General features: G+C 40.8%; 4 protein-coding genes across 5 annotated transcripts; 1 reads left to right on the top strand and 3 right to left on the bottom strand.

Moving 5' to 3' along the window:
* Positions 1-390: 390 nt before the first annotated feature.
* On the bottom strand, positions 391-4,661 carry LOC144181860 (protein regulator of cytokinesis 1-like). Its single transcript, XM_077710215.1, has 14 exons — positions 4,508-4,661; positions 4,179-4,311; positions 3,986-4,108; positions 3,212-3,445; positions 2,973-3,143; positions 2,753-2,902; positions 2,538-2,685; positions 2,295-2,431; positions 2,117-2,212; positions 1,891-2,037; positions 1,707-1,817; positions 1,354-1,461; positions 832-993; positions 391-627 (listed from the first exon to the last, which is right to left on the bottom strand). Exons 1-14 carry the CDS (start codon positions 4,516-4,518, stop codon positions 556-558), a joined length of 1,803 nt encoding a protein of 600 aa, XP_077566341.1. The 5' UTR covers positions 4,519-4,661; the 3' UTR covers positions 391-555.
* Positions 4,662-5,210: 549 nt separating this feature from the next.
* spi1a (Spi-1 proto-oncogene a) lies at positions 5,211-10,565 on the bottom strand. 2 transcript variants are annotated; one of them, XM_077710829.1, is made up of 5 exons: positions 10,271-10,565; positions 6,765-6,858; positions 6,536-6,705; positions 5,796-5,961; positions 5,211-5,721 (listed from the first exon to the last, which is right to left on the bottom strand). In XM_077710829.1, exons 1-5 carry the CDS (start codon positions 10,274-10,276, stop codon positions 5,411-5,413), a joined length of 747 nt encoding a protein of 248 aa, XP_077566955.1. In that variant the 5' UTR covers positions 10,277-10,565; the 3' UTR covers positions 5,211-5,410. The 2 variants fall into 2 exon arrangements, with proteins under 2 accessions (XP_077566955.1, XP_077566954.1); XM_077710828.1 differs by lacking the exon at positions 10,271-10,565 and adding an exon at positions 6,996-7,102.
* On the top strand, positions 8,588-11,415 carry tmem276a (transmembrane protein 276a). Its single transcript, XM_077710827.1, has 4 exons — positions 8,588-9,209; positions 9,474-9,587; positions 9,697-9,834; positions 10,935-11,415. Exons 1-4 carry the CDS (start codon positions 8,798-8,800, stop codon positions 11,180-11,182), a joined length of 912 nt encoding a protein of 303 aa, XP_077566953.1. The 5' UTR covers positions 8,588-8,797; the 3' UTR covers positions 11,183-11,415.
* Positions 11,416-14,139: 2,724 nt separating this feature from the next.
* On the bottom strand, positions 14,140-15,277 carry fibina (fin bud initiation factor a). Its single transcript, XM_077710332.1, has one exon. It carries the CDS (start codon positions 15,224-15,226, stop codon positions 14,603-14,605), a length of 624 nt encoding a protein of 207 aa, XP_077566458.1. The 5' UTR covers positions 15,227-15,277; the 3' UTR covers positions 14,140-14,602.
* Between the last annotated feature and the right edge of the window lie 6,663 nt (positions 15,278-21,940).

Genomic DNA, 21,940 nt, shown 5'->3' on the forward strand with positions numbered 1-21,940 from the left:
TATAGTACGGCTTTATTTTTTACTGCTTAAGGTCCATACTACTTTATTTGTTTCTCCTGAAGGGGGGGGGGGGGGGGGCGAATTGTCTATGATCAGTGGTATCCAAATAAGCTTGTTGGGGCCTGCATTACCAATCAGGTAGCCAAGAGTGGGATGTCAAGGTGATTTCATCAATTCTGTGTTCCCCAACCTACATTGTGTGCACACCTACCTTGCCTTGTCGTACCTATCTTCACTTCTTTTATTCTTCAGTTGTCAAATCAACACTTGTTACAACTGCTTGACTGCTATTTAGTTAAAAAAAGTTCAAAATTGAAAAATGTTATTGTCAAAAATTTATTTACAGATACAATCACATTTATTGTTAAAGCTCAACAAATAAAAAAAAAAAAAAACGGTAACCGAATAAATGTTTCAAAGATAATGCTAAAATGAAGAATTGATGTACAAATGGAGACACGGAGAAAACTACCTCTGTGATGCTAACCAAAGCAGCCTGAGTAAAACCTTTTTAAAGCATTTTCATGTTTTGGGCTGCTCCAAGACGATGTTCAATCACTTTAGCGTAACAGTGGAGTTGAGCAGCCTGGACTTCGTATTCGACTTAGAGGCCTCCGACAAGTCTCTCTGCCAGAAAAGAGCAAAGTTCTTTCAAAGATAGCGCTTTCATTTTTTCCGTTTCCAACACCTTGACATCCTGTTCAGAACATTTTGGTGGAAATACGTTGCACAGAAGCATTTCTTCCAAGCATCATCATTCACTGCCACCAATTCCAATGGATGTCTGTCTATAGGTTAAAAACTTGATTTATAGGTTAAAACTTGATTTACCGCAAATTCCGAATAGGAGCCCGCAATAGCATTAATGGTGTGATCTGGATTATCTTGAAACCCGAGTACGCCGCATGGAGAGCCCCTGTTGGGAAGGTTTTCCTTGGCCTGTTCAAGTGCGTGGGGAGTCTTGGCTTGTCCTGGGGTGCGCAGGCCACAACCCTACAAGTTAGATGTTTGGCAATAGTCAGCTTTTAGTGTAAATTGCCCTTTCTTAAAAATATGAGCGAATGACAACAAGAAACAATTCATGGAACCACATCAGTTGCTGACATTTTAGGGCAAATGCCAAGATCTTTTGTACCGAAGCAACATTCAAATAGCTAAAGAAGTCCCTTTGATCCTTGTCTTTGGTTTCTTTGCCTTGTTTTGCTCCCCAGTTTGGCATATTTCATAAAAACAATGACACACGCACAGCACAGTTCTGTGGTGAAAGCGAGATCACGTGTGGTACTTTGTAATGGAAACCACTTCTGTTGAAAATGCGCAATAACTCAAAATTCCCTGGATTCGTTAGCTTACCTTACTGGGCGGTAGAGGGGTCTTTTGCATTGAAGATTGGCTCAAAGCTCCTCCTCCCATGTCTGAACCGAGGACGTAGTTGACCATGGAGATGGCTGACATTCCCATCTGTGGCGGGGTGGAAAACAAGAAGGTCAATAGAAATTGGAGTTCCACACACAAGAAAACATTTGAACTTCTTCACTGCCGTTGACGATGGTAGACTTGCAATCCTGTTTCTCTTTTCATCCCTCTGCTCCGAATGACTCAAAGGAGTTCATCAATGGACACAGTCCATTACTTCCATTTGAAGCAGGAGGGTGGTGGCATCAGTCTGTCACCATCAAAGACAGCCAATGTGATAACCAAATGACCTTTCTCTGTTTGCTCGGTGTGGGCGTTCGGGGAATCTTCCTCATGGACGGCGTCTTGAATTTGGTTCCAAACAGCATGTCCTCCCGAGTCTGCCTGCTCTTCTTAAGTTGCTGATTCAAACAAGCATAAAAATTAACCATGGAGCAAAATGTGGAGAATATTGTTCCTTTCCCCTTGTCTTACTCTTTCCAATTTCTCTTTCTCCTTCTCGACGTGGTGCTGATCCCACTGCTGCTGCACGTAATCGAGAAACTTCTGGCCATTGACCAAGAACTGTTTGTCTTGCTCTTCCTCCCAACAATCTATTTGGACCTTCAGCGCTTTTTCAAGCTGGTGACAGAAAATGTGACATGTGTCGGCATTTATATTATACCAACCCAATTCCTGCCTATTTCTAGAAGTCAAGTACCTTGGGCAAACTTTTCTGCAGGTCACTTCGCTGTTTCTCCTCCCTCAGCAAGTTCCCGCCCCTGTTGTTGAACCTCATGGGGTCGTTAGCTTTCCTCTGAGATGAGAAATGACATCATATTAAAACATACATGAAACGATGTTTACGGGATTCACACATTTATACGGGATAGACTGACCTCGAGCTCCAGGTACGTCGCCCAATTCTCCTGCCATTTTGTGACGCTTTCAAACAAATCTTTATGCTCTTCAAAGTAGGCCTTTAGACGTTCCATTTCTGCTTCGTGCAGGTTTAGGAGTTCTTCAGTGAGGTTGTCTACATTAAAAAATAATATTATATATGTACGTACATATAATTGTACTGATGATTTAAAAAAAAACATTCAACACTACCAAAATGTGATTTAAACAAATCAAGTCACCATCGCGATAATGAAGAAAAGCTTGGCGCTGTTCTTGACTGAAGAAGCACAAGTCCCAGTAAACTACAATCTCGGCTCGGACTGCCTCCATCACACTTTGAATGCTCTGGAGTCGCAGCAGCCGAAGACGCTCCACCTCCGCCTGGAGCTGGAATCAGAAGAATACACGTCGTAATAAAAACGTTGCATTCCATAACGCCCCCAAAATGCCTTACAGCCTCAATGTTGCACTTCTTGGATGCCGTCATGTGCTGGGAGAAGTTGTCCCTCTCTTCTAGGGCGATCTTCAGCCTGTCCCAGAGTTGCCGGAGCTGGGAGCGCAGCTCCACGCAGAGCTGCTCATTCTTCGCCTTGCGCGCTTGCAACTGGTTTGGATCACAAGTGTCAAACGAATGGCAATTTTATCAAAGTCAAATAGAAAAATGCCTTCTTCACCTGGGCAAGGAATTTTTTCAACATGTCGATGTTGCCGGTGGAGAGACAAGAGGCTTCGTTGTCTTCGCACATGACATCTTTTTCAAAACTGGTCTGGGCCGAACGTTCCAAATCGTTCATGCATGCGATTATCTGCTGTTTTAAACTCATAAATTCCAAGTGACGGCACTCCTAAAAACAAAACAAAAACATTTAATGTATGATTTCTTTTAACCCACCAACATTTCTCTGATTGCCACCTTTTCCTTTGTGAGCTCCAATACGTGGCTTCGGTATTCCTCAAGTTGTTCCAGTGACGGAACCGACTGCGTGTTAACGCTCAAGGTGGCTGTGCACATGATGTCGCACAACTCGCGGTCTTGGGCGACAATATCCCGGAGATTGTCCATTCTCTGCTGTTTCTGTTCTTTCAGCTCTTCCAGACGAGTACGGTTGAACTTCTCCAGCTGCAAGATGGTGCAGCCGACCTCCTCCTTCAGAAAAAAACGCAACTTGTGTACATTGTCATTTCATAAATGAACAGTAATATCGGTCCATGTGCTGTGGTAATTGGTAAATAAAAAATAACATGGTATCAAAACAATCTAAAAAAAGTACCATTAGTGTCAATTGATTGGACATCCACTATTGCTTATATATATTTATGTATATATTTTTCTTATATTCTTTTAATAATATTTTTTAAAAAGCCTTTTGGGGGGGGGGGGTGAAGAGATGCTTTAACTCCTGTGGGTTACTTCATTTTTAAATTTGGACTCATTTACAGCTTACTTCCTGTAGATTTTGCACAATTTGTAAGGGTTCAGAAATCAATCATTAATTTAGTTAAGAACAAATTAAACTGTCAGTCCGGATGATCTCTGCCAACCCTCCTAGTCCCAATGCATTGGACGTCTATTCTAAGAGTACATTTGTGCACAGTGGTGAACGCTTTAAATGTCATTATACTTGTATAATGACAATAAAACCATTCAATTCAATTCAGTGGCAAAAAAACCCAAAAAACAATGTACCTCAACTGGAGGCACCTGAAGTTCAAGGCACAGATCAGCAATTTCCTGGCGATAGGATTCGGTGTCTTTCAAGACTCGAACTTTGAGTTGTTCTTCTTCTGCTATCATCAGATCCAAAATTCCCTACAAATATGCCAACATGACCGTTAGACGGGAGGCCAATTGAACGTTGAGAATTTAATGTGGAGCTCACTTTGACGTGTTCGTGAAACGCTTGCGTCCTCAGGACCCGTTGATCCTCGGAAACTCCAATTTCTTCCCAGATATCCCTCAACTGGATCAAAGCTCTGTTCAAGTAAGCAACGGACTCCATGGCGTGGACTTCACTTTAAACAAGCAGGCACAAATGGGACATTTTTTATGACAGTCTGGAAATGTGAATTAATTATTTTTGCGAAAGCATCAGCAGGTTACCGCCCCGGCTGTTAGCCTAACTTGCTTATATGGGTCGCCGACACATTCGCGTTTTCCGTTTGTAAAATGATTTAAGTCGTTTCAGTCAGTTAATCGTAAGCACCTTACCTAACTCTCATGTTGCCAGCCCAGATTCTTCCAAATAGAAAATAAAAAAAATAAAATAAAACGTTGTAATTCCGTGTCAAACAAAATTCTTGTAAATGTCACAACTGTGGTTCGCTTGTGGATCGGTTTAAATTTGCACTCGAAAGACGCCCGAACGCTGATTGGCTAAGGCAACTGTCGTCATGAAGAAATTTACGCACTTCCGTTTTCTGTGTTTGGGGGGGCTTTGTCGCCCTCTAGTGGGTAGGAAAACTAACAAAAAACTGTAGTAATTGTGGTTGTCTAACATGGTGGTGTATACGCTTTAAGCAATAATATTATGTATATAACAAAACGATGGAAACATTGCATATGAATGATTTGCTAATTCTAGATTTTTTTGTCAAATAATTTTGGGAACATTTTCAACTCACTTTCTTGTTAACTAATTAGCTGTCGTTGACGGCACAAGATGTCCAATCCATTAAGACTCGGCTTGGCATCAACTGTATACAACTTTTGTGCTTTTTGATTACCTTAGGAGGAATTTAACTTCATATATTGACACAAAAACATAATACATTACCTGAATTGATTTGTAATCAAATCATGGCAGATAATGAATGAGCAAAAATGGCATTGGTGTCCAAATAATAGAGATTTTATGGACATTAAACTTTTTACACCCCTAATTGTGACTAAATCATACCAAGCCACCACATGCCCCAATTGATATCAACTTTATTGATTTTTAACAACAAAATATATGTATTTACAATATTCATCAAACGATGGAAAGTAAAAAAAACTAATAATTCTCAGGAGGCAAATAAATAGGAACACAATTACAAGGACAAAATGCATAAAAACGCCATATTGATAGTGTAATAAGATGAAAAAGACGGGGGAAAACAAGTGTCCTGATCAGTGAACGTATTGCCGCGAGTAGAAGCTCCTCAATACGTCTTCACTAAATTGGTAGGTCAACTTCTTTTTCACCTTTTGAATCTCACCCGTTTTCCCATAATTCCTCAGCGCACGAGCCATTTTTTGGTAGGTCATGGTTTTGCGATTTCCTTTCTGGACCCCCCACTGACTGGCCAGGGCTTCCTTGTGTTTGGTGGAGAACTGAAAAATTCCCTTTTCCTGGTCCACCCACCAAATAGAATCGCTCATGTTGCCGTTTTTCAACAAGTCCAAGAGAAACTGGTACAAGCGAATTTTCCTTCTGGTGTCTAAGTTGGAAAAATGAGACACTTTGATGGACGGGGTCCTTTTTATCATGTGGGGAAAAAAATCTGATACTCACTCGTGTCTTTCTTGATGGAGGGCAGGTTGTGGTATTCGGTACCGTCCTCGCCTTCTGATACCTCAAGCGGCGGGCTGACACCTCTTTGTTCGCCTTCTGAAAAGTACTGGGCGGGCGAGACTGAGCTTTGGTACTGGTAGTAGAGGGGTGAGGTGTAGTTTGGGATCTATGAGACAAAATGGAAACACGTTCACGTGGGTGCATTCATTATCGGCTTTGTTTAGTCATGCGAAAAGAGGATGTAAGTGAGGGTTCTTATTTTGTCCTTGACATGAAAAATGGACATAGAAAACAGCTCATTTAATCCAAAGTTTCAGAGCCAATGAGCTTCAAAGTTTCAAACCCATTTTTGTCACCCACAACATTGTAATAATAATTTGCTAATACCAAAAGCCAATCACATTTTCCACAGACATTTTGAGCTAAATCCTTGATATTTTCTTTTATTGAGCCCCATAACGTATTGGTTTGCAATGGCGGTGATAAATAGCTGTTGAAAAAAAATGTTTTAATAATTTGTTTTCATTTTAAAAACATGTATTTATTTCTTTTAAAGTTTGGTTTTTCAAAAAATGTGGGGGAAAAGTAAGTATTTTCACAGTTCTGCAATCCTCCATTTTTCAATTTAGGATCCAGAAATTCCATTTGAAATAACCTGAAGTTAGCACGTGACTTACTTGGACAAGCCACCAAAATGAAAACAAAACAAAAAACAAAACAAAAAAACATCAGGGCCTCACTTGTGGTAAGACAGACAGAGAAGGCTCCAGGTGAAGATGACCATCAACCCCATAGCGGTAAGGATGAATTGGCTGAGGAGCCACGCACTGAAGCTCCGTTAAATGGCCGGATGGGAAATGGTCCAAATCCCCGGGCTGGACGTGCTCCGAGTGGAAGCTCCATCTGTAGTCTGAGAGCGGGCAAACATTTGGCTTGGAGTTCGGCTCCCATCAAACGCTCACGTTTTACCTTCGTAAACGTCGCCCACGTTGGCCAGGTAAGAGTACAACTCGGCCGAGGCACGATAACTCTCCGGTTCACTTTGAATAACATCCTCAGAGGCCTTGTGATAGAGGAAGTAAATATTAGAACAACAACAAAAAACCCAAAACCTGAGTCGATTAGTAATGTGAACAATTCTCCAATGACCTTGGATTCAGTCGAGTCTAACCAAAAATGTAAAAAAGAACAATCACTTACAGGTGGTATGACAAAGCCTTCCATTGTGTAATATCTGAATATTGAAGCGGATCATAAATTCGTCTTCTTTGCCTCGATGACAATGTGAAAAGCACAGTGACAAACAGGAACTGAAAATGACCTCACATGGCCACAGTCTCAACAGCCAATTGTCGAATTCAAATGTCCACTTCCCTCAAAGCTAATTCCTTTTTTTTTGGGTGGGGGGTTTAAATCCGACAATCTCAGATCTCTTTCCATGGCATCTAATTCATTTGTAATTCACAATTACTCTTCATTCTCCAATATGTAACAAATCCCTCCCATTAATACCCATAAAGAAAGAATGCAGGTATTTATTTCTGTATTGGCAGACATTGAAACTAAGAGCAAAGTTTGGAACAAGCCTTGTTCCTCTTTTAGTCTGGAATAATGCATTTAGTTGAGGAAGTTTTCAACATGAGAATGAAACTTAGTCGAAATCTTTGTTCTATTCTATAGACAAAATCATTCCCCAATGTTCATTTTTAGTTAAATGTCAATCTCCATGTTCAAATACAAAATGCCATTTTAAAAAAAATGTCGACTAGGGACTTTTGGGGTTCTTTTAACGGGGGATGAGTGTATAATTTAAAAAATTTAAAGGTTTAAATTGGTGAAAGGACATTGTTTTTGAGGGTTGAATAGTTAAATGAAAATGAAAGTCCATGGAGATTTTTGGGTGGTTCTGTGGGGGCAGATTCAATGGAGCAAAAGTGGAATTTTGTGGGTTGGAGTGTATCGATAATTGGGAGGCTTGGGAATGTTGTTATTTTTCTGACTCAAAAACATTGACAGTGGAGTCAAATAACCCAGATGGCTTCAATGTACAATTTTTGGTGGATATATTCCCCAAATGAATTTCATCTGGAGGGCGCAAAAGTTTAATCAGTTGATGGAATGTGGTTGTATGGGCCTGCATGAATGTCATATAGGTGCTTTGACATCAAATCATTGCCATCATTAAAACTGTTTTACACTGTACTTCTCCACAAAACTACTTTTGTACACACAACACTTTTAGAGGAAGTGACCCAGTTGATGAAACTAACAGTTCAACTTGTCAGTGGTTGACTGGTGCACTTTTTTTTGGGAGTCTACCATTCCTGCCAGAAATCAACCCAGTCACTAGTTTTTTTGGAGTTCAATATCTTAGACCTCGTACTATGTGCTTGGGACTCCCTGAGAGCAGAACTTTACATATTTTCATTTTTTTCTGCCCAAAATTCTATGGGGCAATGAAACAATAAATTCCTTCCTTATATAGAGAACGTAATATGTGCTACATAAAAGCCACCTTCCATTGTTTTCAATCAATGGCAGAGGTTAACCCATAATATGCCATTGATGGTCCTAAAATCCAATCTCTTTTGATTGGGAGGGGCAAACTAATTCTTTCTCATCGATATATACACGAGTTGGATATATATCGGTTTTAATGCCAGTCAGTAATCTACTATACATCGTAAACCTGTAGAAAAATACGCCACCTGAAAAAAAGAAAACACACTGGTGTCCTGTTTGTTACAGGACCAGAAGAACTTCTTGTTTTGGTCTCCCTCTGGCGGCCAAGTTTATCTTCACAGGAAGCGACTCAGCATCCGGGCAAGGCAGCGGGCTGAGTGGCAGAAGGAGACAACCAAAACACAACATCCATTCACAGGCCTCTCCGCATCCGTCGATGCTCGCTCTACCACCGGCGATGACTTCCTGAGAGCGAAAGGGGGTGGGGGTCTCGCCGAGGGGCTTGATCTACTCGCGCACGCTCCTCGCATGGAAGGATCATGGCCGCGATGAGGACTTTAACCGCGGCAGGTCTCGTCCTAGCCTTGTGCGCCCTCGGCCTGATCGCGGTGGCCATCGGAACGGACAACTGGTACGAGACTGACGCCAGGCGGCACCGGGAGCGCTGCAAGAACTACTCGAACAAGAGGACCGACCCGGGTTACATCTATACCTCCAACCACAACCTCCCGCTGCGCATGCCGCCCAAGGGGGCCGCGGGGTCGGATTCGGGGGCGAGGCTGGCCGGGCTGGCCGGGTTGGCCGGGCTGCGGGTTCGGCGACACCTCGCACCGCAAGCGTCTGCCATGGAGTCGCTGTGCAATCGGCATTTCAACTCGACCATCACCGGACTGTGGAGAAGGTGTCACCGGATAGGATTTGACTTGGAGACGGAGGATTTAATCTTTAAAGGTTGGCCATCTTCCTTCGTGCGTGCGCGTGCGTGCATGTGTGCGTGTGTCATAATAAACATATTGCGCCATTCTACAGAAAAATCAAATCCACATCACAACAAATCACAATTCCATCTTCGCGTGGATGCTCTGGGTGGGTGATGGATGCTTTCAGTGGGGGTGGGGGGCAGCATCTTCGTTATTTATTTATATATTTTGGAGGGGGGGGGGGGGGGGGGGATCAGGATTTGTATGAATTGCTTTGTCCCGTCTGCTTTCATAGGATTGATCGCACGTTGCACCCCAATAAAATATTACTACTCTTCATCGGCACTACCCAGGAATGTGCCCATCAACCTGACCAAGACGATACGGCAGGATGAGTGGCACGCACTACGTGAGGCTATTTTTTTGCTATTTTTTTTAGCAGGGGAATGTTTTGGGAAATAAACAGACAACACGATATTCTCATTTGGCTTTTTGTGCTTGTTGTTTTCTTTGCTCAGATCTCCAAAGGATGACGGTAAGTTTTATTGGCATGGCCATCTCCATCATCCTTTTTGGCTGGACCATCGGCGTCCTGGGTTGTTTGAAGGAACATGACCTCATGCAGTATGTTGCTGGACTGCTATTCCTCATGGGAGGTAAGCGAGTGCTTCATTTCACCACAGGAGGGCGGTAGATCGTTCTCAAAAGGGATTGATTGAAAATACATATTTCACCATCCATCCATTTTCTTTACCCCAAAGCATATATTTTTGCAATAGAACTACCTGACTGCACACCACTAAACAAAATGTCAGGAAAAAAGTTTATTTGGTACCATTTATAAGGCCCTGAAGGGAAATCTAATCCTGTATCAACTCTTCTGTTTCTTTATAGCATTTTTTTCCATGGGTGGCCAAAGTAACCATTTGTCCAGTGTTTTTTTACTCTGAATTTTCATCCTATAAACTACTTCACTTTTTAGTCTGAGTGGAAACTCTTTGTGCTTTTTACATAAAAATATTTTTATGCATGTAAACGTTTTCTTATGGCCTTTAAAAAAAGGGTGTGTGAAATATATTTAGATAATCTTACGGTCATGATTTGCCTCAGATGTGCTGCAAAGTCGAATCCAGGACGTGGGGAGCAGGAAAAGAGGGGGAGATGCTGGTGCTCAATTTGGGATTATAATGAAGAAATAGTCATACAAATAATAAAAAAAAACTTGGACAAACTTAACAAAAGAATAACCAAACAGGAGAAAATAGACACCGTAACGAGTAGGCAAACATAACTGACATGCCCAAAAAACACGAGACAATACCCCCACAACCAACATGCTAGAACACAGGGGTTTAGATACACATACAAGCGTTAATGAACACTATAAACACCTGGGCCAAATTAGTTAAGGGAAGCCAGGAGGGACAAACAGACAAAACACATACAACTAATCACACAGACAACCCAAACAAAGAAAACACACGCACATCCAACCAAAACCCAGACAAAACATGACACTTTCTTTTTAAATTGTTTTTATTTATTATTTATACTGTCTTTTATTTGTACTGTTACAGTACCGTAATGATGGGTGGACAATAACAATCTCCAATTATGACTTACCTTTTCCCCCCATTTCATGTTTGTACTATTTTTCCTACATACACTATACTAAATATTTCATATATATATATTGAGCGGATCCAAGTCACACTGCGATTTCAAGGTTGTCACACATTTCAATGACTCTCAACAGGAACATGCTGCATCATCTCCCTCTGCACGTGCGTGGCGGGAATCAACTTCGAACTGTCGCGTTACCCTCGCTACATGTTCGGGATACCGGAAGACATCAGTCACGGCTACGGCTGGTCCATGTTTTGCGCGTGGGGCGGACTTGGACTGACTCTGCTGGCCGGGTTCCTGTGCACGCTGGCCCCCTCCCTCTACCCGCCGCACACCCCCGTGGCTCACAAGCCGCGTCAGGAGAACGGATGCGTTTGAAAGGCTCGCCTTGAGCCGAGAAAGACTACGCCGTCGTCGCCTACGCGTGGGACAAAATCCTGCAGCGTGGCGGGAGGAAAGCACAAGAAGACGACGGGACGGAAAATGGTCCCGTCGTTTGAACTGATCAGTGTTGAGAGAACAGAACTGTCATTGAGCACATTTGTAAACATGCACTCACTCCACTGAAGGTGTCAAACTCATGGCTCGGGGGCAGATCGCGCCCGCCCGCCGCCTCGTTTTGTGTGGCCCGTAAAAGCAAATCAATTGGCGTCTACGTTACGTTTCATTCTCGAATGCCAAAACCAGGATTCCTATAGGCTGGAAATCCACTTTTTTTTAAACTAAAATATGTCGTGCAATTTCCTGAACACGGGATGAATAAAGTGATCTAATCTAATCTAATTTAAGACCTACAAGACAAAATTCAAAGCCTTTGATAGTACTTTATCAAGATTAGTATCGCCAAAGCTAACATTTTCAAATCTTTGGCTGCAGTTGACGGGCTAAACGTCCAATCTGTTTTTGATTGCTGTTAGCCCCTTGAGTTTGTAATGTCAATGACTACTACTACTGTTACATACTCTGTGAAAACCATACATAAAATCCTGAAAACTACACATTGCCACTATTAAAACAAGATTTTTTTCTAGTAATCTTTTGATTTAAAACACAGATAGATTTTTGGGCCGTGTAACAAAATAACAAAGCGATCGTACGTTAAACGGGCCCCTTTACAAAAGTGAGTCTGACACCTCTGGACAGACAAAGAGAATAGCACAACCTTAAAAGTGTATTAAATATGAACTCATATGGATGTGTACTGCCACATTTGAAAAGGCAACTGTGTACCATTCTGTATCATTCAGCATAAGTTATGTACATGTACCTTTTGAACTGTATGTATGCAGATGCATTTGTGTTTATTCAAGGGAAAAATATGGAACGTAAATCCAAAGTGTTTTTGTTGTTCTTGAGATCGTCTTACCTGTCGGAATATTTTCTACAAATAAAACAGCCATGCAAAACATTCGGCGTCTGGCACATAATGACGCCCAAACATTAGAGGATTATTATTATTATTACTATTATTGTTAGAAATGAACTTTTCTCTGAGCCCAAACGGCTCCTGTTTACAACTTTGTGGCTTGGAGATTTCCAATCTTTTGCAGCTGTGACCACCAAAAAAAAAAAAAAACAACAAAACATTTCAAACCATATTCATATTAATGGTGCAGTCATGTTGCGGGATGCCAATATAAATTTGCACGGTCAAATGATTTACTTTGATGTTTTGACATTGCAGCTGTTGCCAGCAGATTTTCTTGTTTGCAGCAGTAAATCCGCAGCAATGCATAACAACCAGCACTTTGAATCCTACCGAGCCTTAAAGGGCCTCTGGGGTTTTAATATTTCTTGCAATGGGGATTTATGATATATTAACAGTTCTCCAGCAACCTAATCATAGAACTGTACAGTCACACAAATTCATGTTATTATAAAACCATATTTGGAAAACGCTATTTTTGTTGAGAAAGCATTTTTTGAAAGAGTAATCCAAAAACAGTCTTTCGCTATCATGTCAAATTTATGAACTATAGGGTGCACATTTTCTTAGAAAGTATGAAAAATATTGGACTTACCATTAAAACTGGACAATGACATGAAGTGACACAATACAATGAGATTCTTAGTAAATTCCTTACATATACCGTATTTTCACGACTATAAGGCGGACTTAAAAGTCTTACATTTTCTCCAAAATAGACAGTGCACCTTATAATACAGTGCGCCTTATATATGGAAAAAATGTCATTCATTAAGGGTGCGCCTTATAATGCGGTGCGCCTTATAGTCATGAAAATACGGTACATGCTCGATGGATACTACCCAGACACTTGATTGAATTAGATGTGCCAGATGCAACTATAATCATCAAAAACGGCACATTTAAGATTTTGAAATCATCCAAGCAATTTCACTTTTGATTGGCATATGAACCTAAGCCCTAATGCGAAAGCTCCTCTGTTACAAATCCTCAGCAGACCAATCATTATCACGTCGTAAGTTCCGTCTGGCGTCTAATCACTTCATTTATAGCTCGCTAGTCGCAGCTACTAATTTTATTGGCTCAACTCCTATTAAAAAAAAGTGCCGTTGGCAAGCGGGTTAAAGCGTAAAAAGACATTTAAAATAGTAGCATCCAAGCATTTTTATATGTTGTTGTCAGAGAAAGTCATCAGATTTATATAAATAGGAAGGAAATATAATGATTATTGTCATTGACGTTTTGATTTAAAAATTGCCAAAACAGCCTTTCTACTTCAAATCTTCTGGATTGGTCGAAGTATTGAGCGCTTCAAGTCAGATTACAGATTAAATCCAATTCACATTCCTGGACACTCTTTATTTGCGCTTTAAATAAGACCAACACATTCTTGGAACAGCAGGCCACCTCACTCCAAACCGCGACACAAAAATGTATGCTTCCCGTCGGAAGAATTAATGACGGGGTCCTGAAAAACAGTCGTGCTGAGATCTCTATAGGTTTAACATACACAGCAGATTTTTTTTTCTCCCCCTGCCGTCTTTCAGTCAAATGTGCTCCCCTTGAATTTCCGAAGCCTGGAGACACAGTATAGGGTTTCTACGCTCCCGCCTTTTCGGACTTTGCTGCTCTGCTGTTTTGAAAAGGGGGGTCCCAGAGGGGAAACTGGAGTGTGAGGGAAACCAGACAGAGGAAATCACACCCAGTTGAGTCCACTGGTAGGCCAGGCCGCACATGTGGGCCCCTCAAAACATTCACAGGCCGTCTCGGGTGCATGAATCCCACATGAGTTGGATATTTCTAGATATTCCTATTTTTCAGACTGACTTGAAAATGTCTTGTTATGTTAGTTGTCTCACTGGAAATATGTGGGATCGACGACACGCAACACCACAGAAGAAGACAATGGTGCTTAGGGAATTGCTTTTATGTATTTTGACTCGAGTATGAAGCAAATATACATACAAATCATCATTACGCTTTTTAAAACAAGCCCAAATTGTTACAAATTGAGTCCATAGAGGAGACATAAACATATTTTATAGTTAAAGTAAAATACTTCCAGATGGGAGTTGAGTGACAGCACCCAGATGCCAATTAAGAAAGGACACTGGAGTTTGCCACTTGTTTCCACAAAGAAATAACATTTTTATAGCTTGGAGGGTTCATGCGAAAGAGGAAAAATAACGGGGTATAGATATAAACTCACTGGCTGCCATTGACGGTGATAGACGTCCGATCCATTTGAAGTGGGACTAGCCTCCCACTTCAAAAGGACCGGCCTCCTACTTGCGATAGATCGATGGAATGGTCGCTGCTGGCCATCCCGCTTCACATGCATCGGACGTCTATGGCCGTGGACGGATTTCCGGCTAAAATCCCGGATTGAGATACTGCGTTTTTAGGCGACTCAGTCTGCTCCCGTGGCTGCGAACGATGAGAGACAGCAGCTCCTGCTTGTCTCTCAACCCCAGCGAGATGTCCTTGGTGGCCCTCAGGCTGTCTCTGACGTCCCCCACTTGTTTGAGCACGAAGCCGCTGAGCTGTTGCTCTTCTCTCAGCTCAGTCTCCTGGCTCTGCTTGAACTTGACCTCCAGCTCCTCCAGAGACTTGTCCACGCCGGAGAAAGCCTCGGCGATCTGGGATATCTCCCTCAGGAGGAAGCGGCCGTACGTGTCCTCCCCGTCCAGGTCGTTGGCCACGGCCCGCCCGATGCTCTCCAGAAGTCGTGCCGAGTCCTCGGCCTGAAGCCGGGTGAGGATCAGATCCTCCCGCACCAGCGCGTCGCTCTCCTCCTCGGCCACCGAGCACGGGGAGCCGTCGGAGAATCGGAAGACCATCTGGCACTTCTCCGGGTCCTCCGTCTCTTCGTAGTCTCCGTCGGGGACGTAGAAGTGGTGGAAGGTGCCGTTGGAGATCTCGGCTTGCAGGGGGCCGCTGTACTTCCCCGAGACGACGGGCAGAAACGCCAGGGCCACGAGCACTAGAGGATCCATCGTGCGCCTCCTCACTGCGAGCCAGCGTGTGCGCGCTGCGAGTCGGACCGGGCGCACTGCTTTTCATCCAGAGTCATGTTACAAGGCCACCCCCCCTTGCTCGGAGGCGAAACGGAGCTGGGGCCCCTCTCTTGGGCTCTGGTCATCGCGCTGACCAAACAAAGCTGCTACTCACTGACCAAAATGGGAGGAAAAACCTTCATTCACTTCTTGTGCAAAACTGTTAAAATGGTGTTGAAATGAGAAGGAATCACCAATTAACACTTTTCGATTTTTGAATTATTAGTCTTGTTATATTATTATAAATATGTTTATTGTTTGTAAAATCTAAATGAATGAAATAGACTCAAAGAAAAATGATACAAAAATGTCATTATTGAAATGTTACTAAATGAGGTCATCAGTATTACAGACTACTAATGTGAAATAATATTCTATTTTGATTAATATGCGTTCCACAAGATCCACTCCCCAAAAATGGCTGCCACATACACACACAGCTGTATAAAAAGGAGTGTTTGTCTGTTTCCAAGACAATTTTTGTACGGTTCTGAGTCATACTTGCATGTATAATATCGTTCAATATTTCACAGCATGAGCACATTATTTTCTTATCACTACCAATAATGTTATTTTAGTGCTGTCCCATTGGTGCAGCACTAATACTTATGTAGATAATTGCTCCAATGCAAACTAATATCTGGAGTAGTTATAAAACCAACAGATCAGCCAGTCTTGCTTGTAATTCTCAACCAAAAAATGGTCGTCAGGTACTATCAGAAGAAAGCCACTAATAATTTGAGTATAAAACTCTATTTCAAGAGTTAGGAGTCATTGTGTGTCTTTAAAATGGCATTTTAAATGTTTTTGAACACAATTACGTTAGTATACAAAAATGATGAGGGTGGGACTTTAAGCGTCGCACCCTGGCGACTATCACGTGGTCATATTATGGACACAACCCAGGGCGGCGATACAATCTGTTGCATATCCTGGCCTGGATAATTACATCATCACAGGGTGGTCTCTATACATGTCAGCAGCAAACTGGAAACATATGGCCACTTGTAAACACAAGACTGGAAATAATATTCTGTATATTGTCGGCTTTGAGCTGCTATCAGTCTTGCGTGCAACGTTTGACTGGGGAAAGTCCAACAGAATGCAAGATTTACTAGATCTACTCCTAAAAGTCTCCGTCTTGTCTCGGTCTTAGACTGACTAAATATGGCTGCTAGACTAGTCTGTATTCAGTTAGATTGGACGCCAATTTCTTTCCACAGGCAAATTTTGATAGTCTTAACACTGTTTTCAGCCAAGTAGACAAAACTATCCGCTTAAAGACTGAGGATTGTTGTCACTCCTTTGCTTTTACAACCTGACTTTACTCATAATGAGTAAAAGGGAAGAAAAAAAAAACATGGCTCTATTCCATGACGTAATTGAACACATGTGGAAGAAGGATTCGGCCTACTGACACGCTGACACGAAACACTCTCGCTTTCCTCCACTTCCTGCCAAGTTCAAATGCGGTGAAAATCAGCTATCGACAAGTTCATCAGCTGCTCTATGTCAAGAAATGCCCTGTTTAGCCTTTGTTTCCTCCTGACCGGCCTGTTCTTTTTTTATCCACTTCCCGTTTGAGTCTTTGATCCCTGGCTTTATTTTTTTCCGACAGGGCATTGCCCTTCTCAAGTCTTCTAATTCGGTTTTCCTTTTGAACTCTGTCCTATTTATTTGGTATTGTCACGCACAGATAAAACAAGAGGGAGTGACATTTGTGTGGATTTTTTCGAGGAAAAAGATGAAACGTGGGAGTTTTTCAGTGAGAAATATGTTGACATTATGGAGGCCTGTAAGGTAGTGAATGAAATAAAACATATTTCACTGAGTAAAGTCAGATTTATCTCAAAATCAGTGGGATATTTGATAGTTGATCAATGTTGAATGAATGTTTCACTTCATGACTTGATGCTGATAGAATTTCTTTTTAATATTAAAATGCATTGCTCATATTTATTGGTTTTGTAAATTCTTATAGTATCACTTACTATGCACATACTTAATTTAGGTTTGAGTCAAATAAAAAAAAATCACTTCTTATATCTTAAAAAAAACAACAACAAAAATCTAAAGGAAGAGTATTCCAGACTTGGAAATATGAGATGTTCTTTATATATTTATTTTTCAGTGAGTTGGCAACACTAGTTCTGCTATGGTTTTATCATATGGCAGACACAGCAGGTAGTTGCAAGAAAAAATAGGAATACCAGGCAAGGTTTGTTTTTTTAAATCTGTAGGCCTACTCAACAATAACATGGCAATGGAAGTATTAACAATGGAAGTTGAGGGGGATATTTTAGATGACCATCTAAAGTCTGATTTTGTGTGTGAGTGTTTACGGAAGGGATGAACATATAAATACCTTTTAGTTGGCAGCCAAGGGTTTTCCTCTTGTGCAGATTGGCGGGAGGTGAAGGCCTATGAATCGGCAGGATGCGTGGGAGTCACGTGGCTGACTCACCGTGATGACCTAACAATGCTTGTTACATGAGAACAAAGATTTGATTTGAACGGAATTCACATCATATCTCACCACAAAGTCTGTTTTCTTTCTATGCCGTCTCGTCTGAAATAACCTTAAGTTAAGAGCCCAGGTGTCAAAGTGTCGGACCGCGGGCCAGATCTGGCCCGCCACATCACTTTGTGCAGCCCGCAAACAGTAAAAATTCATGTGTCAACGTGTCATGTTTCAGGCTAAAATTTTAATAAAGATTATAAATACATAAACAATAATGATCATTTTTTTGCCTTATTTTGAACTCATAAAGCATTTTTAAGAATCTGAAAGAAATATCGATAAATACAACAGAATATTTCTTGTTTTCCATTTATAGTTTAAAAAAAATAGAATTCTCAAAATGCATTTACTGCTTTTCCTATTGTAAATGGAAAAAGATGATAAAAAGATAGAAATAAATAATTTCCCACCTCTTCTTTGAAAAATATTATTAAAAATAAAAAAGTATATTATTAAAAAACAAAAAAGTATATATAATAAAAAATGGAACCGAGAATGCATACTCTTTTCCACTTATATTTTTAAAGATGTAAATATAATATTTAATACATCTCTGGCTCACATGGACCAATTGACCTTTTTTTCTGCTTTCTGCTCCTCCAAGCTCGTCCATCAATGCTCACTTGTTTTTCACTCCGCGAACATTTTCCCTTTAAGACAAAACCACAGAGCTGCTGTGCAAAAATAATGATACAAAAAATGTACAGAGTATGGAATAAATTACTGGCTCTGTCTGAGATGTCGGGTCGGTGTGAAAACAAAATGCTCCCCAATTTAAACTGGCAAAGGCCGATTAGAAACTCTTTGGGGAAAGAGGACTTGAAAATAAAGTGGACAGAGGCCAGCCAGGAAATAAGTGAAGAGATATAGTGCCTTTTTGTCCTCTGTGCTTGGGCTGGATTTATAGTTATGACAACAGTAGGATCTACGATTACCTTGCTAAGCTGCACTTTATTTTCATGCCGTGTGAGCAAGATCAATCCTGTGAGGCGGCTTGCGGAGACCCTGACCTAAAAAGTGCTCCGTGCCTCTTCCCCAGAATTGTGTCACTCCCAACCAGTTCTAAATGAACATTCATTCATAAATTTTACGTATCGCTCATCCACACAAGGTCCACCGGGGTGCTGGAGCCCATCCCAGCCAACTGCACACACCAAAAAACCCTGATCTGGGACAAAACCCTGATCTGGTTGCCAGCCAATAGCAGAGCATGACAAGACAAACAACCAATCACCCCACACTCAAAGCTTGGGAATTTCTAGTGTTCAACTAGTCTACCCATGCATGTTTTCGGGATGTGGGAGGAAACCGGAGTAACTGGAGAAAACCCACAGAGACACGAGGAAAACATGTAACCTCCAAACAGGAAGGTCGGAAGCCACCGGGGTTAAACCAATTAAGTTTTTTTTCCCAAAATTGGATACTTGAATCTTTCATTTTCCATACCGCTTATCCTACAAATCAGTTAAGGGTAAATCATTCATTTTCTATTCCGCTTATCCTTGCAAGGGTTGCGGGGGTGCTAGAGCCAATCCCACTCAGCTAGTATACCTGGAGAAAAACCACACAGGTAAGTGGAGAACATGCAAACTCCACATTGAAAATTTAACCCCTGATCTCAGAACTGTGAGGCGGATGTGCTAAACACTTCTTAATTAATTTCCTAAAAATAAAATGGTTATCACAGAACACGTCAACATTAATATTACAAGACGATGTTAAATGGAAGCCAAAAAATATTGACCAAAAGCACTGAAGAAAGAACAATCATATTTGGTGAATGAAAGCATTAGAACCTGCATTTTATGTGAGCTTTGCTTATTGTTGTAAGATTTGTTTGAATTTGATCCCCTTCAATGGCAGCCAACTCAATGGAATATCATCCTCCCCCCATCCAGCCCTTCCCTGCCCCCTATACTGGATTTTTCCATCTTTTCCTGTTCACTTGTGTTCAACTGGATTTATAGCTGTTTCCACTCCATGATTTCCTCACTAAGCTGCTCTCTTTATGTGTTCTTTGTGCGTACAGTAGCATCAATCACGTCGACTCAGCTTTACAGTCGCCATGACCTAATAACTTTGCGGTGCGTGAAAGGAAAATAGTGTGTGACACAGGGGTTGCAGCCTAGGAAAAATGACAAATATTCAGACTATTTACAATTCTGGTGGCGAGGAAAACACGTGTTTCACATATTCAGTACGTTTATTTCCTTATTTATTTATTATTATAATTATTATTTTTAGTAGTCCAATAAATTCCAAGTTAGTGGAAAATGTGTTTTTACTCCAACAGGTAAATCCAATGCTAAGATATAAGAACAGTTCTGTTTTTAGAGAAAATACCATATTTGGATAATAAGAGCTCTGTTTTATGTCTTTGTGTCACACTGGATATAATTCAAATTCACAGTTTTGAGGGAAAAAGAGCTATCAAACACACTTAAAGACATCACACATCCTTTCCTGAGTTCTAAATTTTATTCGAAGCAATAGACATGTCGGAGATTATTGGGGATTTTGTACTAAAACTGTGGGTTTAAATTCTTGCTATCTGTCTTTACTTTGCAGCTTTTTTTCCAATACAAGTTGTCATTTCAAATGGAAAATGGTTTAAAGGATTAAAGTTTTCCCATGGCACTCAATTTTTACCGCATTGGAAAAGTGAGAGATATTCAAGAGATCATTAACTGCCATTGACAGCAATAAACGTCTAATACATTTGAAGTGGGAGGGTTGGCGTCAATCTTTCTGCTAGCTTAGCACTTCTCGAAAAAGCAGAAGAGAAAAGTCAGCATATTCTCTCTTTAGAACCTTTCAAACAAAGCAGACATGTTGTTACTGCGTGTGGGGAAAGTTGTTAAATTTCTTCCCTAGTATTTCTGCCATAGAAAAACATTATTTCAGCATAGACATGCATCAGGAGAAAAATGGAATGGTGGTGGTTTGGAATTGCAGAGCAGAGAAATAAATCAGATTGCTCCATAAACACAATCTACCCAACTTTTGTGCAAAAAGTAGCACTAACCCAAATATCCCCCAATTGAGCGTTCATGTCAGCCAAGGCCGGATTGCAATCGTTTTGATCGACCATGCGTCACCATGGAAACGCACCATTTTCAAATGCATCGACTTCGTTATTAAAATTCAGACATAAAGACGGCCTTGTGAGGAAAAAAAAAAGTCAGAAATAAACAAAGGTAGCGTTCAATTGGAAAGTACAATCCATGGTTTATTACAGAAAAGTGTGATATCCAAATAATTTTATGTTACATTATTTTTCATTTTTCAATGTTTTTTTTTTTTTTTTTTACATGTAAACAAAGAACGAAGTAAACCATGTTGCATACTGTCTGTCTCCCATTCAAATGAATGACCTAAGCTTCCTTGTAAATGCATCAACTTGCTTATCAACTACATTTCACTCCATATTTTCACCGTGTGCAATTTCATGCTGTTATTACTTACGATAACAATACCCACATTGTGCTATTGCCAAAAGCAGGATGAGATTTGAGAAACTCTTTCCCTCTTGCCACGCCATACATATTTTCAAGCTTTCTATTTTGCTTGATTTCACCTACTATTGTTGTCTTTATTTTAATTTTTTTTTAAATCTACAACCTACTAGTATATGGACATTTTATGAAACTTTGTCCCTTCACCAAATCTTTTCTGGTCTTCCTGAAATCCCCTTAAAAAATGTGTTTAAGACAAACTTACTGATGTCGGCGCTGCTTAAAGGAGGCACTAAAATCATGCAAACTGGACTGTACAAGAATTACAGCATGCATAGATTTCACATAGCAGGGAATCCGTAGGGATAGCTTCCAAATGCTAAAGTCTTTTTCCATTGATTTAAAATGAATTTCAAATAAATTGATTGATAAAATATGCTTCATTTAGTTTTTTTTTCATCCGAGTAGACATGAACCCCCCAAAAAACAAAGTTATGCTTTTAAATGGGCGCATCGATTGACTATTTTATAGAAAATGTGATTGAAAAGTTGATTATCAGCAAACATTCAGAAGACACCTGAGAAATGCAGACGGGACATCTGAAGGTCAGCACAAGGAGCAAAAACTCAATAAGAAAATAAGTATAGTAAATGAACTATGATTATCTAGACATGAAA

The sequence above is a fragment of the Stigmatopora nigra genome, chromosome 2 (assembly GCF_051989575.1).
Source record: "Stigmatopora nigra isolate UIUO_SnigA chromosome 2, RoL_Snig_1.1, whole genome shotgun sequence".
In the NCBI taxonomy this organism is placed as follows: domain Eukaryota; kingdom Metazoa; phylum Chordata; class Actinopteri; order Syngnathiformes; family Syngnathidae; genus Stigmatopora; species Stigmatopora nigra.